At 47.5% G+C, this 17,874-nt stretch overlaps 1 protein-coding gene across 50 annotated transcripts in view; it reads right to left on the bottom strand.

Moving 5' to 3' along the window:
- Positions 1-189: 189 nt before the first annotated feature.
- MADD (MAP kinase activating death domain) overlaps positions 190-17,874 on the bottom strand; it is a 39,184-nt gene continuing 21,499 nt past the window's right edge. For 22 of the 50 annotated variants that reach the window (XM_019812383.3, XM_045039239.1, XM_045039243.1 and 19 more), the window contains 11 exons: positions 16,349-16,457; positions 16,004-16,066; positions 15,653-15,773; positions 15,448-15,553; positions 14,179-14,289; positions 11,496-11,603; positions 6,267-6,431; positions 5,946-6,018; positions 5,699-5,805; positions 1,509-1,555; positions 1,033-1,175 (listed from right to left, as the gene is read on the bottom strand). In XM_019812383.3, the coding sequence (XP_019667942.2) occupies positions 1,532-1,555; positions 5,699-5,805; positions 5,946-6,018; positions 6,267-6,431; positions 11,496-11,603; positions 14,179-14,289; positions 15,448-15,553; positions 15,653-15,773; positions 16,004-16,066; positions 16,349-16,457 (987 nt within the window). In that variant the 3' untranslated portion in view covers positions 1,033-1,175; positions 1,509-1,531. Of the gene's footprint in view, positions 1,176-1,508; positions 1,556-3,454; positions 3,525-3,709; positions 3,719-5,698; positions 5,806-5,945; positions 6,019-6,266; positions 6,432-11,495; positions 11,604-14,178; positions 14,290-15,447; positions 15,554-15,652; positions 15,774-16,003; positions 16,067-16,348; positions 16,458-17,874 lie in introns of all 50 variants that reach the window. The other 28 variants (XM_019812367.3, XM_019812371.3, XM_019812370.3 and 25 more) reach the window with 4 other exon arrangements.

Raw genomic sequence — 17,874 nt, 5'->3', positions numbered from 1 at the left:
GCCCCTCCCATAGCCTCTTCCTGGAAGCGGGGTGGGAGGCTGGGGCTTCAGCATGCCAGGACTCCAATGCGCACGATCTCATCTCCCTCCTTCTAGGCCTGAGATGCCTCTGTAGAGTCCAGGGACAGCCTTCCTCAGGCCTGGGCAGAGAGGAGGTGTCATTAAATACAAGGCGGTCAAGAGCCCAAGGAGAGTTAAGGACATTTATTTCACATTCACACATCTGTACATTTTTTATAAATAATGTAGAGCTGAAATATGTACAATCACCTCTTGCCCACTCCCAGGCCATCCCTCCCTTCCAGCACCCAGCTGCCTGCAGACACGGACGTGTATACTGAGCTCGGCTCTCCCCTACCTGGTTCCCGGGCATGGTAGCCAGTGGTCTCTGGGACTCTCCCAGCCCAACCACTCTGGTCTCTCATGCCGAGGCAAAGCAGACCTTAGGGAAATTGCTGCTCAGCGAGAAGGAGCCCCTCGGTGCGGCTCCACCGCTGTGGGAAGCCATGGCAGGCGGCAGCTACGGGCTCGGGAAACGCGTAAGGAAGGAGGGAGGCTGCCACTCACTCTGCTGCCCCGTGACTCTCCCGGCCTTTCCCTGCCCACCCCTTCTCTGGAGGACAGGTCTCAAGCTCCCCTCACTCTGCACCGAGTGGGCCTTCGCCCAGGACCCAGTCACGCCGGATCAGAGGAGACGGACAGCCAGAGTCCTGCACTGGAGGGTCATAACACCAAGGACGAGGAACCACGACACAAATGTCTCAGGGACACGCAAGGGTGGGCTCGTACTGTACTCAGAGTTCTTACAAGCCATCGGCCCAAAAGACAGACAGACATCACTCTTGAGCCCTGAGGGGACAGGAGGCTGGTCTCCTGGGAGTGGAGAGGGAGCAGGTGGAGGAAACCGGCTGAGTCCTGTGACAGACACTAAGACACGCTGAAACACACAACTCTGGACCAACTAAGCCACGGCTAGGGGCTCGCAGAGGACACACGCGCGCGGCACGGTGCACTTGCGGACGGAAGACGCAAGCACATCCCCCGGGCTGGGGGGCTCTCGACCCCTCCCATCAGCTCGAGACGGGCCGGGGTGGGGTCCTGAGATCTTCCTCACTGCTACGGACTGCGGCCACATACGAGAAGAGACACAACACAGAGTAGCAGATCTCATGGGCCTAGAGGGAAGAGAAAACCAGACGGATCAAGTTCCTGAGATTCCGGCATCACCACGCGTGGAGGTCTGCCAAGCAGGAAACTCTGCCCTCACACCGGGCTCGGGGCTCACAGCTGGCCGGCGGGAGAGGGGATCTGCGCGTGTGTCTCTCTCTCCCAGGGCCGAAGACTGGTTTCGGCTTCAGCTGGACCTGTGGCATCTCGACCAAACTCAGCTCTCAAACCATTCCTAGTGCCCCGTACCCCATGCTCTCAGAGGGCCCACCCACTCCTGTCTGAAGGTCCCCAGGGAGCCCTGCGCACACTGGCCTGCCGGGGTTGGGCGGCACACTCACCATTGGTGTCTTGTACTTGTGGCTCACCACTTCTTTAATTTCAGGAACTAAAACCGGACGGGCAAGAGACAAAACAGAAAGTTCAAAACTAAGAGCGGTAGTGCCAGGCTCTCCCAGGCGGCAGCGCCCGGCACCAGGGTCCCCTTCCCCACCGTGGCACGTCCCAGTGGCTGTGGCGGCTCAGGCCATGCCAGCTTCTGTCCAGCTGCTGCTGGATGAGAGGCCGCTGCCCCAGACTCCTCAGCCAGACCTCTGAGGCCTGCTGTGGCTCCCTGTGCCATGGCTGTGACTCTACCCACTTCCTGGAGAGCCTCAGCAGGGGAGCGGGCTGGCCTCTCACCAGCCTGTTCACTGCCACTGTCCAGGGCCCTGCGGAGCTGCGGTGGGGCGTTCCCACGTTTTGGCTGAGAGTTGTCTCTAGCCTGTGCCTCTCGCCGTGCTGAGATGCCCGAGAACTCATCCCTGTGACCAGCCCGAGACTGTTCATGTTAAGCATGGTTCCCTGCACTCCCAGCCTCTACACAGAGGGTCCTTAGGCTGGATGAAGAAGCGGCATGATACTCAACCCACCAGACCTGTAAGTTTCCTTCCCTGAGTGGCAGGAGAGGCCCAGGCCTGCCTGTGTGAGGGAGAGCGTCAGAGGGCTCTGGAGCAGACACACCGAGCGGAAGACAGGCGAGTACAGCACCCGGGGAGGGAGGTGACAGGGAGCATCAGGCAAAATACACACATGTCCACAGCCCAGAATGCAAGACTAAGAGTCACCCCTGCCCCAGCCATGCAGGGGTTCTGCTTGGCCAGAGGAAGGAGTAAGGCCCCCCCCCCCCGGGGGCACAGCCATCCTGATGGCCCCTGGAGGTGGGAGCAGGGGGGCATGGCATCACCCTGGGGGCCAAAAAAGGTAGCAGGAGAGTTGGCCACACCTTCTTCCGACCCTGGGAGGTAGAACTCAGGGGGACCCAGGGTTAACCAGGGAATAAACTCATCATGGTAGAGCAAGAAGCCCCGGTCCTTCTTCTGAGTTGAAAGATTCCCCCAAATATCTCTCTGGCAGAAGAGAGGAGGGAGCACACAGGGGAGAAAACTCAGAACGAGTGAGCCAGCACGCGGGTGGGGGGAGGCTGAGAGGAAGAGGGTGGGGAGAAAAGGGATGAGACAACTGGCAATGGGAGCGGCTGGCCTGGTTGAAGGGAGCCCATCCCACCCACGGCAGGGCCCAGGCAGGGGCCTGGGGGGAGGCAGCACGAGCCGAGGTCACTTTACCTGCTGGAGAACGAAGGTTTTCATAGCAGCGATGGGGGGCACAAAAGAATGAAGCACAAACACAGCAGGAACTCAAAGCCCCAGGGTGAGAACCCACTACACCACTTCTCGGCGCCTGGCTGCAGGGAGGCTGGCTCCCAGCCTCCAGCTACAACTGCCCTGCCTGCCTCTGAGGCCCACGAGGCTCCCTGCCTTCCAGAGTGAGTCTGCCGGTACCACCATGCGCCCTCCTCCAGCGCAGAGGCTCAGGGGACACCAGAGCGGCACCAGGTGGCTACACGGAGCACTGGGCTGCCAGGAGAATCGCAGCAGGCGACATGAACACAGTAGAGCTTGGAAACTGCCCGTCTGCTCTGCCCCAGAACTTTCTGATCACCAGCTGGCCAAGCAAGGGAAGGTGGCACCAGCTCGCTGAGCCTTTGTAGGGGCATCTCTGAACTCTAACCCTGTCTAAGGCCACTTGCTCTTCCGGGACCCACTCCCTAGCAGCTCTGGTCTCTCTTTTCTTTCTTCCTCCTTCCCTTTGCTCATCTCGGGTTCCCTTTTCTTCCCTCTCGCTCCTAATCCTCCTGACCTCTCTGCAGAGGTGGTTCTTCTCTCTGCCTCTAGTCCCTCCTCTGGAGCTCCGAGGTTTGAGTTACTGCCATGTGAGTCCAGACCTAAGAGCAAAATAGTGTAATTACCAAATTCCTCCAGGACAAAGACGCCTCGAACTGTATTGCACTTTTTAATGTGATTCAGCTCTATGAAAACCTGCAAGAGAGGGAGGGAGGGCGGGGTAAGGCCCAAAGGCTCTCCGCCTGCCCCACAAAGCCCACTCTCCCAGCTCTAGCCCCACCCACACACGGAAGACCTAGTTCCCAAAGGGAGGACCAAAGAATCCACACACACACAACTCAAAAGCGCTAAGAAGCGAAGACAGCAGAAAGGGCATGTACCTTCCGCTCCTGGCCGGAGGAGAAAGCATGGGAGAGAAATGAAGGCGTTAGTTTTAACGGTCAAACCCAACCCGAAGGCCCCTCTGCTGTCCTGGGCTGCCCGCCCATACCCTCTGCCCAGGGCAGCGCTTGGAGGACACGGTGCCCAGGGGTCTCCCCGCTCAGCCCATCAGCTCTCTACCCTTCCATGCATCCTCCTCCGGCGCAGAGGGCTGGCACGGGCGCAAAGCTCCCCTCAGATTGTCCTTGGGGTGGGAGGTGTTGGTATCTTCCTTGAAACAAAATCCAGGCTCTCCCCAGAAGTACACGGTGATACAGTAACAGCTACCTCTTAGGAGCAGCTACTAGGAGTTCCACAAATACTATTTGTAATCCTTACACCTATGTGGCCCAGCATGCAGTAGTGCCCTCGTTTTCGAGCTGAGGACAGAGGATCAGAAAGTTTATCTAAAGTTTATCTGCCCGTGAGTACTGAAGCTGGGCTCTGACTCCAAGCACATCCTGACTCCAAAGGCCCACTTGTTACCCCACTCTGTCCGACTCTCCCAGAGGGTCCAATGCTTCAACTCCGAAGGACTGTTAGGTGGTGGAAGACGGACCCCAGGGCCATTATCTCGTTATCAGTCAGGGTCTGACTCCCCCTATAGGCAGGATCTCTCTTCTAGGGCGAAGCCTTAAACTACAGACCAGCTCGTGCATGCGGTGCTGCTAATGGTTAGACATTAGGTTGGTCCAGAGGGGCTCTGCTGACGCTGGTACCCAGAAGAGGGCATCTGGCTGTTGTTTAACAAGATCTCTTCTTCAGAAGGGAAGGCATCGGGGGAAGCCTCTAAATGCAGTCAGAAGCCTGCTTCCCCAAGAAGTGCTGGCACCTTCATGTTCCAGAAAAGTACTTCAGTGAACCTCTCTTTGGGCTGACCCTAAGGTCTCAAGTATACTATTTAATACATTAATGTTACTGATAGTAAATATACTGCTGACAGTACACTGCCTGAGCAGCTGTTTCCCATCACACCAAAGCTGCCCGGTTAGATTCCTAAAAGAAGGAGAACTAAAATGGCAGTGGAGGAAGAAAGCCACAGGGTCCAGATGTTCACCTCCCCTGAGTATCTGCTGCCTGGCCAGGGGCTGTGGTGCTTCACACATTCGGACCTGGCTCAGAACCTCAAGGAGAGGAACCAGTACGTCAGGGAAGGGGTAGGGAAGGCACTTGTGTGAAGAGGCAGAACTGGGAACGGACCTGGGATGATGCGCTGGCCTCAGAAAGGAATTAGCTTAAGGAATGTCCACTGAGAGAAAAAGTATCACTGCGTTAAAAGACCAAGAGAAAAAAAAAGTCAGCTCCTATAGTGAATCACAATGAGAGAAAGATGTATTCTGATGTGCTCCCCAGTCAAGGAAAGGGAGCGGGGCCTGCGGAGCAGGGGGCAGAGTGGGGACACTCAGAGGCACGAAAAGAATAGGAAGAAGAATCAGCAGGAGAAATCGGCAAATAAACACACATCCTCCAGATAGGACAGACACAAGCTACTCACACACACACACACACACACACACACACACACACACACACACGCTTCACACACACCAGCAACACGCGAGGAGATCAGCTGGTCTAGACTCTCAAAAGCAAAACCACCAAGCAAAAGCACACCCTGGGAATAAGGGAAGGCAGACACTGTGCGAAGAAGGGCCAAGTGAGACGCTCCCACTCACACTGTACTGAAGTCTAATGGACGGAGGCAGCCTAGCCACCAAGGCTCCCCCTCTTTCCCAGCCCACCATGTGGGCGCCCCCCTGCACCTTCAAGGTGGTCACCAACGTCACTGTGCCCTCACTCTGATTTCTCTCTCTGGTCCAGCTGCTCCAATCCTCCCACTGGCCCCAAAGGCCCTCAGGCTCACTGGGAAAGCACCAGGACCCAGACGCTGAGCCTCACAGCAGATGGAAAAACAGGGCTAGGAAGCCTGTGCTGCCACTGGCACCTACCTGGTTGTGCATGAACTTGAGATTGATCCCTTCTAGGGTGACCTGCAGCAAGCCACCCTCACCCGTCTTCATGTCCTGCACGGGGAACTCGCCACCTAGTTCAGGGCCTGTGGTGGGGGAGGAGGTTATCAGCTAACTGGGGAGATGGGGAGCCCCACGCCTGACTTCCTTGTCAGGCCTCTGACACGCAGGAGCATGGGTAAAAATAAACGGAAGGCACTTGCTCGGGGAATCATTCTCTTCTCACCGGGTTTGATGCTTTGCTGTCGGGCAGCAGCTCGCTCCATGCTATCCTTCACACAGTAGTACAGCTCCCGACACTGCAGCACACGGGGGAGAGAGCTGTCCTGTCGTCCGAGCCTTCCGGAGTCCCCCTGCTCTGCTCTCTAACAGCTGCCAAGGGCCTGGGCCGATGCCAGGGCGCCAGAGACAGCTTCATGTGTCCCACACAACAGCCAGAGGCAAAAGTGGGGCTCTGACACGGACTGTGGAATTTTAACTTCCCTGAAAGAAACTCCAACCTTCGCCCTCAGTGCCCACCCCCAGCTCAAACAGAGCTCATGGGTACCTTCTTAGTATAGAATTTGTTGAGCTGAGTCTCAGAGCCATTTCTACGCCACAAGCACAACACCTTGGTCTTGGGACAGTAGGTCATGTTGATGAGCTTCTCGTACCACCAGCGCTCATACACCGTCCCGATGTTACTACGCAACACCACACAGTCATCACACACCTGCAGGAGTGCACAGAGCGGGTCAGTGGCGCTTGTCTCTTAAAGTCTCCTTCAGCCCAGGCCACACTACAGGGAAAGGGGGGGACGGCTGGTCCTGGGAGCATCCCCACGGTCAGGTTTTCTGCCTTCTGTTCACAGTCTTCCTTTGGTGGAGGCACAAACACTGAACTGCTGGGCATACTGTCCACTAGAAGGTTTACTGGAAGAAAAGGAATCACTGGCAGGAGCCTGTGAGCAAGGAGGGAGGCTCAATCAGAGTTTCAATTTTCACTTCAACCAGTGTCTGTTACCTCTTAGATGTTCTAGGCTTAAGAGGGTATCTCATGCCGCCATGTTCCAACCTTAGGAATCATCTCTGTTGACGAGTGCAAAGGCAGAGGATTATGGCAGACTTAACCAAGGAGAAAAAAATGGAACCAATGATTTTCTAATACTGCCTTGTCCTAGTTCTGCATAAATCTTTTATCTTCATTAATTCATTAATTTATTTATTGATGTTTACTTATTTTTGAGAGAGAGACAGAGACAGAACACAAATGGGGGAGGGCCAGAGAGAGAGGGAGACACAGAATCTGAAGCAGGCTCCAGGCTGTCAGCACAGAGCCTGACATGGCGTCCGAACCCACAAACTGTGAGATTATGATCTGAGCCAAAGTCAGACACTTAACCGACTGAGCCACCCAGGCGCCCCTCTGCATAAATCTTTTAAGTAATTAACCATACAAGTAGACACATGGGCAATGCTTACTGCAAAAAATATTATACAATTCAGGGAGATATAAATGAAAGTGAATGTGAAGTCCTCCTTCACATTCTTTTCTTGTTCAACATTCTCCAAGATCTGACTGCATTAGGTTTCTGGCTGTCCCATTACTTAGCTGTGTCACCTTGAACAAGTTAGCCTGCATCTACGTTTCTACGTTTCCTCATGTGAAGATTAAATAAGTTAACGTGCACAGACTTTTTAGAACAAAGCCAGGCACACAGGAAGTACTCTAGAGTTAGATGCTGTAACGATAATAATAATTACAATATAGGAAATGTAACAATGATTATTATGACCCCATCAACGGTTCTCAAGTCTTTCTCCACATGAGACCATCTTCCTGAGTTCCTGAATCCCTCTCTTCTGGATGGCTTGAGGCAGCACCTCAATCTCATCATGTCCAAATCTGAAGTCCACATCTCTTCCTGGGTAGATCCTCCTTCTGCGTCCCCTAGTTGAATAAATGGTGTCCCCATTCACCCAGCTGCCCAAGCCAGACATGAAGGAGTGATGCAAGACTCCTTTTGCCTCTCACTACATCACTGAGTCCTATCCATTCTGAGTCACCCTGGAACTCTCTCCCTCCCCCGCTTCAGCCATTCATTCCTACTTCTTCTAAGTCTAAACTCAAAGGTCACTTCTAAGGGGTCACCCATGACTCCTAGACCCTCTGCTATGTTTTCCCAGACTGCCTACTCCCCTGAGCATCTTCTTTCATAACGCTCATCATACTTTATGACACTGTTTCATTAGCTGACTTCCCTGATGGCTTGTCAACCCTGGAAGGGCAAGAGGAACGATGTCTCCCTTATTCACTGCTGTAACCCCATACCCAGTGTACCTGGCATATAGTATGTGTTCCATAAACATTAAGTGAACAAAAAAGGAATACACAGGACTACCAGGTTTAACCTACTATGTTAAGAGTTACTGAGGCTCTAAAAGCCTTATGAAGAAAAAGATGACAGGGGCACCTGGGTGGCTCAGTCAGTTGAGTGTCCAACTCTTGATTTCGGCTCAGGTCATGACCTCATAGTTCGTGAGTTCAAGTCCTGTAACAGTCTCTGCTGATAGCATGGAGCCTGCTTGGGATTCTCTCTCCCCACCTCTATCTCTGCCTCTCCCCCGCATGCTCTTTCTCTTTCTCTGTCTCAAAATAAACTTAAAAAAATATATATATTTAAAAAAGAAAAAAAGAAAAAGGTCACAAAATAGTTGAGTTAGAAATTAAAAATTTGAGTTCTGGTCCCAGTCTGACTCCAGGTGAAAAATGAAGACAATTACCCCGACTTCCCATAATCCTTTAAGAACACAATGTCAAGGAGAGGGGCAGGACAGGTATTTATAAGAACATAGGATTTCTAGGCTTGAAAGATGATGATAATAAAGTATCATACTTGCCTATGCTGCTGGTGGAGGTGTAAACTGGTATAGTGTTCGGAATGGCAATTTGGCAGAATCTATAAAAATTTTATTTATTAAAAAATTTGTTTTTTCTGGGGCGCCTGGGTGGCGCAGTCGGTTAAGCGTCCGACTTCAGCCAGGTCACGATCTCGCGGTCTGTGAGTTCGAGCCCCGCGTCAGGCTCTGGGCTGATGGCTCGGAGCCTGGAGCCTGTTTCCGATTCTGTGTCTCCCTCTCTCTCTGCCCCTCCCCCGTTCATGCTCTCTCTCTCTCTCTCTCTCTCTCTCTCTGTCCCAAAAATAAATAAAAGTTGAAAAAAAAATTAAAAAAAAATTAAGACTGATGTTTGATGATACATGAAAATTATTTAAGTTCATATAATCAGGCTAGATCTTAAAAGTTCTCATCATGAGAAAAAACGTGTCGCTATGTGATGGGTGTTAACTAGACTTAACTGTGATCCGTTTGAAAATATACACAAAGGGGGCACCTGGGTGGCTCAGTCAGTTAAGCGTCCGACTTCGGCTCAGGTCACGATCTCGCAGTATGTAAGTTCGAGCCCCGCGTCGGGCTCTGTGCTGACAGCTCAGAGCCTGAAGCCTGTTTCAGATTCTGTGTCTCCCTCTCTCTCTCTGCCCCTCCCCCGTTCATGCTCTGTCTCTCTCTGTCCCAAAAATAAATAAAAATGTTGAAAATAAAAAAAAATTAAAAAAAAAAAGGGTAATAGAGAGGATTTTTTAAAAGTCTTTGCAAATTGCTCTCCAAGTGATCATGCGGCCAGCAGGCTGTGCAGAGATGAGAAAGGCTGAATTAGTAAGCTAACCGTAGTGGGTGACAGAGTGAGTGAGGTACAGTCTTATTTGACACTTTAAAGGAGAGGGATCTGGGAGGTGACAGATCCATTCCATACTCCAGGGACTTTGTACGAGGCTCCCCTGTATGGTGGGGAGTGTTAGTCCTATACTTCAAGGGATCTTCTCTACTTATTTTTTCAAAGGAAGAGGAAAGGGCAGGAATCACCTGCTACCTGCATGTGGTGCAGACGTCCTAAGTTAGCCCTCAACTCGAGCAGACACCTAGCCAAATTCTAAAGTTTCACGGTGGCATGAAAATGACTCCCTTCTCAGCTACGCCAACACGAATGTTCCTGCTTCAGGGCAGAACTCCTGCCCCATGTCTGATAAACTATTTGCTCCAAAAGCTGTGGATGTGAAAACCCAACTCAACTAAACCAAAAGGAAGAAATACTTGTAAAAATTAGTTGATTTCACTACTTTATATGGGAGTTGTACTTGGTCCCTACGATTATGTAGAAGAGATTCATTTTAAAATTAAAAATACAGAAATAAAGATAACATAGCCAACTGCCTTTACAATCCTGGAGTAAGGAAGGTTTTTCTTTTTTCTTTCTTTCTTAATGTTTATTTTTCAGAGAGCGCAAGCAGGGGAGGGGCGGAGAGAGAGGGAGACACAGGATCTGAAACAGGTTCTGAGCCATCAGCACAGAGCCCGATGCGGGGCTCGAACTCAAAAACCGTGAGATCATGACCTCAGCTGAAGTCCAGTGTTTGACCGACTGAGCCACATAAAACTAAAAAAATTTTGCATGGCAAAAAAAAAACAAAACATAAGCAAACTCAGAAGACTCATGAGGAACTTCACAGTGGATGGAGCAGGCTGCCCACATCTAAATCCACTAATCACCAGGAGGGAGATGACCATATGGCACAATAGGCAATATACAGCACCACCTACGAAGTATTCTTGCCAAAATACTGAATCTGAAACTCATCAAACCTCAAGATTGAACTACTGGTTTATAAAAAATACAAGTGGTGGAAAAACATGTTGACACCAAAGAGATGCAGTCAGATGCAATCAGCAAAAAAATCTAGAATGTGAGAATGTGAGATACTCCATATGGCGCATTGCTTCAACAAAATAAATGGCAAAGTGGGAAGGGAACTATTATATGTTAGGAGATACTTCAGAGTCAGATCAACCAAGATCATTAATGCATTTTTTCCTTTGGTTCAGTGATGCCACTCTGAGAGTTCTTGGATAACGTGCACATGTGTGGAAGGAAGAAGGCATGGCATCACGCATAGTAGCACCATTAGCAATAGTACAAACGCACATATATATTGACTGCTTAAATCAACTATGGTACAGTCACATCATGGAATACTACGCAGCTGTAAAAAGAATGAGAACCAGAGGGAATAGAGTCAATAACATTGTAATAACGTTACAATAATGGTGACAGATGGTGACTGCACTCATCACGGTGAGCCATGCATGATGTACAGAACTGTCGAGTCACTGTGCTGTATGCCTGAAACTAATATAACCTTGTATGTCAAATCTTCTTCAACTAAAAGAAAAAACCCATGAGAACCCTCTGTTTGTACCGACAGAGATCTTCAGGATATGTTCAATGAGAAAAGCAAGGTACAGATCAGTGGATATGATGCACTACCTTTCTGTAAGAAAGAAGATCAGAACTGATGCGCACATCTTATTGTGTGTGTGTGAAGTACCACTGGAAGAAACAAAAGAAACCAATACAAGTGGTTACCTATAGGAGGGAGGGGCAAAATGGATGGGAAATTGAGACGGAGGGCTAAGAAAGAGAACAAGGCTTCCCCATGCCTACCATTTTAGTTGTCTTGACTTAGGAACAATGTGACTACATCATCTATTCAATATATATTTAAAAGAAATGATGGGGAATCATATATTATATCATTTGCATAAGAGCCTGACTATTAAATGGATAAATGGGTCACGAAGATGAGTAAGTGGGAGAAATATTCTGGCATCAGTTCTAGAAGTTCCTTGTGACTCCTAAATGTTCCTTTGAGACATCTGAACTAGCATGAACTAGCATTTACCTCCATGAAGAAGATATCTCCATTTGTGTCTGTCCCCGCATGTACCACAAATGTCTGCTTCTTCATGTGTCGACTGCCACTGGACCGGATAGAGAGGTCACGTCCATTCTGAGAAAAGAGAGATCTGTTAGACACATCCATATGTCTCTCTCACAGAACAATCTGGGCCGAGAATTCCGCCCCCACTCCACCTTCCCCCTCCGCCCCTCCCACCCCTCCCACCCCAGCTTCAGCAATTAAATTCCTATCAGCTTACTTAGCACAGTGCCATCTGCTGGCTATAGGCCACTAGGGACATGTTCTCAAACTTTTTGGTCTTGGGACTCCTATACCTCTTAAAAATTGACAATCCCCAAGAGCTTAGGTTTATGTGAGTTAAATTTATAGATATTTACCATACTAGAAATTAAAACTGAAAATATTATTAATTCATTTTAAAGTAGTTGATCATTCATTAATAACACATCCATTACATGGTAATATAAATAACTTTTTAAAATAACAACCATATGGCCCCCCCCCCCATCCAAAAATGAGAAGACTGGCACTGTTTTACATTTTTGCACATCTCTTTAATGTTTGGTTTTAAAAAATGGCTGGATTCTCACATCTGCTTTTTCATTCAATCCATTGTGGCACTGCTTTGGTTGAAGTATATAAAGAAAAATCTGGTCTCACAAATATGTATTTGGAAAAAGGAGGAGTATTTTAAGAGAGAGACAGCGAGAGCACAAGCGGAGGAGAGGGGCAGAGGGAGAGAGAGAGAATCTTAGGCTCTATGCGGAGCGTGGAGCCCAACATGGGGCTTGATCCCACAATCCCGGGATCACAAAATCAACTGATAAATGGATAAAGAAGATGTGGTATATATACAGTGGAATATTATTTGGTGATGAAAAAGAATGACATCTTGCCATTTGCAACAATGTGGCTGGAACTGGAGCGTATTATGCTAAGCAAAATAAGTCAGTTAGAGAATGACAGATACCATGTGATTTCACTCATATGTGGAATTTGAGAAACTCAACAGATGAACATAGGGAAAGGGAAGGAAAAACGAAATAAAAACAGGGAGGGATGTAAACCATAAGAGACTCTTAAATACAGAGAACAAACTGAGGCTTGCTTGAAGGGCGTGAGGGTGGGTAAATGGGTGACGGGCATTAAAGAGGGCACTTTTCAGGATGAGCACTGGGTGTCATATGTAAGAGATGAATCACTGGGTTCTACTCCTGAAGCCAAGACTACACTGTATGTTAACTAGCTTGAAAATAAATTAATAAAAAAAGAAAAAAAAGAGTTGGATGCTCAACCAACTGAGCCACCCAGGCGCCCCTGAACATTTTCTACTTTGTTATATTAAATCCATTTGTCTGCCTTACATTTTGAGTGTATCTTTACTCATACTTGAAGTTGTAACACAGATTCCACACAGTGGTCTTTTGGAAAATACTGGTTTAAGTTATGCAGCTCTTCCAAATATTGACACATTTCATTACAGAATATAAAAAAGATCACATTCATTAATATCAATCCCATTGCGGCATCTGGATGGCTCAGTTGTTTGAGCGTCCAACCCTTGATCTTGGCTTAAGATTCTCTCTCCCTTCTGCCCCTCTCCCCCTCTTGCAATCTCTCTCTAAAAAAAAAAAAAAAAAAATCTGGGGCGTCTGGGTAGCTCAGTTGGTTAAGTTTCCGACTTTGGCTCAGGTCATGATCTCGTGGTTCATGGGTTCAAGCTCCACATCAGGCTCTGTGCTGACAGCTCAGAGCTTGGAGCCTGCTTCAGATTCTGTGTATCCCTCTTTCTCTGCCCCTCCCCTGCTCATGTGCTCTCTCTTTCTCTCTCTCTCAAAAATAAATACATATTAAAAAAAAAAAGAGTGTTTAAAAAAATTTTATTTAAAAAAATGTCAATCTCATTAGAAAAGTCTTTAAATATCAGGAAAACTCAAGCCTAAAAGTCTGCCAAATAAATACCCAACTCTGAATAACCAGTTAGTCATTCTTTCAAGTAAAAATGATGTCCCATGACCAAAGCTGACAGTTCACCTTGCAACTCAAACTGTCACAATTGCTTTTCCTTGAAACAATCATCGTTTTGGTTTGCAACACAAACACTTTCTCTATATTTCTCATTTTGTCACATAAAATATTCAAAAGGTGAATAATCAATGATCAGATTTAATAAAATTAATGAATTTTAACTCTTTCATCAAGAACACTCTTAAGTGAAACTATTTTTCATTTTTCTTTCTTTTTTTAAACTGAGAGGGCCCTCCATGGCTACCATCACACTGCCTCACGGTGTGAAGGTATCCAGGAGTTGTAACTATCACTGCTTTTGTACCATCAGTACAAATGTCAACCTGGTAAAAAAGGCAAAGAACATTTTAGTATTATTATAAAAGCAGTTTTTCAGCTTGTGGATCCTCAGGAGTCCACAGACCACATGTTGAAATGGCTGCACTAGGATGGTTTTAGGACAGAGAATCCTATCACAGATGAACAGAAAGACTAAAGCCTCATCTAGACTCAAAACCCTATTTTCAAAACTCAGTTTTCTGAAAATATACAAGAAATGACCTGTAGGGAAGCCTGTGCACTGGGCGACAAGGCCCAAGCCTGGGAGGCGAAAAGTGCAGTGGGAAGGGAGCCTAAGGAACAGCCTGGCTATGCTTACCAGGTTAGCCAGCTGATCAAGCACTTCATTGATTTGCTGGCTGTACACAAGCCCAATATGCGACTTTCCCATCAGGCGCCTCACCTTCTTCCGGATGTCATTCTTATTTACCTAGAAAGTCAAAACAGGATCTTAACGAGGGATCTGCTCTTGCAAATGAGGTAGAGGGAACATACAAGCAAGTTTCCGACCATTTGAGACAATTCGGAGTCCACATCACTGAATAGGAGAGAAAATACTCAACTGTCTATTCTGCCAACAGGCTGGGAAGGAAAACCTTGGTTCTGTGTCTAGATGACTTCTGCAGAAAAGTAGCTTTTAGAGCAGGTCTGGTTCAAGTGGACAGGGGTTCAAGAAGACACCTCCTCCCTATCCCCAACCAATACATAATGTTCACCCCTAAAGGGGCCCTAAAACCCCCTGGGGCTCCTCAGAGTATAGTTCAGAAATGATGCCTTAGAGTAGTGACATTCTGGCTTGGTTGTAGCAGAGACACCTTCCCAGGCTTCGGGATCATCACTCTTTCTCAAGCAGAGTTAACTGGTACCCCTGGAGTTCAATAGAATGGAGTGAACTTACAGCAGAAAATGAAACAAACTAAGTCAGCCTGTAGGGTGTTCTCGATCTCTGCATCTGATCAACCCATCCCTTCATCTTCAGGAGGGGAGAACAGGAGGAGGAGGAGAAACCCAGGGGCTCACTCTCAAAACAACTCTCTTCTACCCACCAACCCCAAACTCATGTTTCCCTTTCAAAACAAGACCCCTCTATTTGGTAACATTCTTCTTCCACAGGTATAACAACTAAGTACAACCAAGTCAAACTAGAACATACCATTAATTTTTTAATGAGTAGCTCTTTTTACATCTATGGAAAATTCTGTATGATAAAGGGCTAGTGCCAAAAAATGAATTCTGACTATCCTTTCTAAGGTTTTAGAAACTAACACTTAAAAATTTTTTTTAATTCATTGTATTCTGTAGGGCGCTCTACTGGGATCCTGAACTACTAGCAAAGGAAGCCCATTTAAATTTCTAAATAAATAAATGGTATAGAATCACCAATCATCTTTACCACATTCCTTAGCACAACAGCCTGGCAGCTTCAGACAAATGGATCATGTGTGAGCTAGATCTCAAACACTCAATCAGGAAGAGCTCTAGTAAGATGCTCAGAGAACTTCCCAAATGTCCCAGAACTTAGGTCATAGGAAAAAGCCTTTCCCTTCTAGCATCAGCAGTAGCTGGGCACAAGCAAAATCGACATTACCTTCATCAGCAGCATGTAGGAGATGAGGTTGTGCAAAAGTGTGGCCAGCAAACGATCTTCATCATCCTCTAGACGCTTCCGGTCATGTTCTCCCAGGGACAGGTACCTACGCAGGAGACAGGGACAAGTCAGCCCTCAGATGGGAGACCACAGAACTCGGAAAAGGCTGAATTTGCATTTCCCAAGCATTTGCTAAGTCTCATACCTGTCGATCATTTCCTGGGGACCCTGATCCATACCCATTCCTTCTCTCTCCAACATCACAGCATCTAAGAATGCGTCTTCCCAGAACTGCATTTGGTCCCACAAAGTAGAACGCTCTTTGCCTGTGTAGAATAGAATTTTTCTAGAGGCTTATTTAACATATAAAGAATATAGCTGCCAAACCAAAATAAAGAGTAAACTCCAGGTAGAAGGGACAAATTCTAGGACAAAGGAAACATGAGCCTCTCCACCCCAGAACTAACATCCTGCCACCAGCCCCAGCTCCTCCAAGTGAGGCCCAGCCCCTCCCGAAGAGGAAGGATGCACACAGCACACAAAGAAAGGTGGTTACTTATAGAAAAGGTCTCCATAGCCGCATCCTCTAACTGGTCCCACATCGATCCTTTGTCCCTTCCTGCCAATTTGTGAGCGGGAAGGACCATGGTAGCAAGAAAGGAAAGACAGACAGACAGAAAGACAGAGGCTGTTGATTAATACCAAAATCCAGTCTCTTATAGTGCTCACCTACTGCTATTTGCAGACCTGGTAAGTCACCTGCTTCAGATATAAAAACGCCCTCTAACATCAGCACTGAGATCGGCTTAAAGCTAAGCAGCTAGTTCTTTGGTGCTACCCTCTTCCCCAGCTGAGCCCAGCTTTCTTCCAGGGCAAGAGGCCTCCCCAGTCTGTTTCTCACCTAAGAGTCCCTCGTAGAGATAGACTCGCTGGCTTACATCTTCAGAAGAGCGAACTGGGCTGCCCACCAGCTTCTCCTTTACACTTGGCTTCAAGCTGTGGGCTTTCCCCTACAAAGAAGAGGTACCAGTCAGCTGCCTGAGGTACCGATGGATAGGGTTTGCCACCAGCTCACTAAGAGGCTCACACACCTGTTATCTTCCATTAGCAACGTATACTCTAGGAGTCCTGCTTTTGCTACTCTGCTTGCCCCAAGAATTTGACCAGAAGTCAGTGTGATAATGCTGCTGTTACTGCCTCTTAAAACATGCAATCACATTTTCATTTTGCTTATCTTTACCCTTTAGTCTCTATAAAAGACCATTTACTCTTTAAAAAAAAAAAAAAAAAAAAAAGCAAATTCTCTGTAGCAGCATGATGCAGTAGAAAGAACACTGGTTTCGAAGTCGGACTGACCAAGGTTCAGATCCCTGTCTCTCGCTAGCTGTGTGACCTTAAGCATAAAAGTTAGCTTCTCTGAGTCTCATTTTCCTCACCTATAAAAGGAAGGTATGTATCATCTACCTCACAGGACTATTACAGGAATTAAATTAGAAAAAAATATATGAAGCACTTAATCAGGCCTGGCACATGGTGTTGATAAATGTTAATTTTCTCTTTCCTACTGTCTCTTAGAAATATCTGCCCCTTAGAAATATCACTAACTTTATGTGCCACTTCCACAATAGTCGGCTTTCTAATCATTCAAAAAAGATTTTTAACTGGGTCAGGGGCAGGTTTCATGCCCATTTCACAACTCCTGCAACAGCATAAGCAGAGAAGCAACCAATCAAAGGTTATTAGGCAATACCTAATTAGTGCATCTAAATGCCAGTCTCCAGATTCATAGCCCAATTCTTTGCTCAATGGACCATACTGACTTAATCCAATTTATTTCTTACTGTTTAGCCTTTTTTTTGAGCCAAGAAATTTAATTGCTCTCAGCAACTCAGCTGTACAAAAACAGCCCTTGCCCACCAGCACAGAACAAGTAAGAATTTGTCCCAGGAAGGTGCCAGGAAAGGCAGCACACAGCTGAAAGGCTTTTTGCAAGACTGCTGTCCCATATTATCTATCTTAACTTCCAGAATGGAGACACACGGGAAGGATTTAAAATACTCTCATTAAAACGGTCTATTTAGACTCAAGGAAAGTTAAGGTCCATTAACTTGAATGGCTCTGCTGACTTTCCATCCCATTTGCCACCTTCACTCAGGGATGTCACCTGCTCTATCAGAAACACACACAACAGAAAGCCCTGAGGGTGGGAATGATCACCAGTGTTAAATATTTGATTGCATTTAAATTCCATCTTCCATGCTCCCCACAAAGATAAGGACCTATAAGCTCCTGTAGAGACTATCCATTCTTGACTCTAATAAAGTGACAAGCATATCAGAGTGCTTAGTGCTGATTAAAGAGGCATGTATACACCAAAAAGTAGGGTGTCTAAAGGCAAGAACTAAACAGAATTAATTTAATTCCAAC

This window comes from Felis catus, chromosome D1, assembly GCF_018350175.1.
Source record: "Felis catus isolate Fca126 chromosome D1, F.catus_Fca126_mat1.0, whole genome shotgun sequence".
Lineage (NCBI taxonomy): Eukaryota > Metazoa > Chordata > Mammalia > Carnivora > Felidae > Felis > Felis catus.
This window is presented reverse-complemented; position numbering and strand designations above follow the sequence as displayed.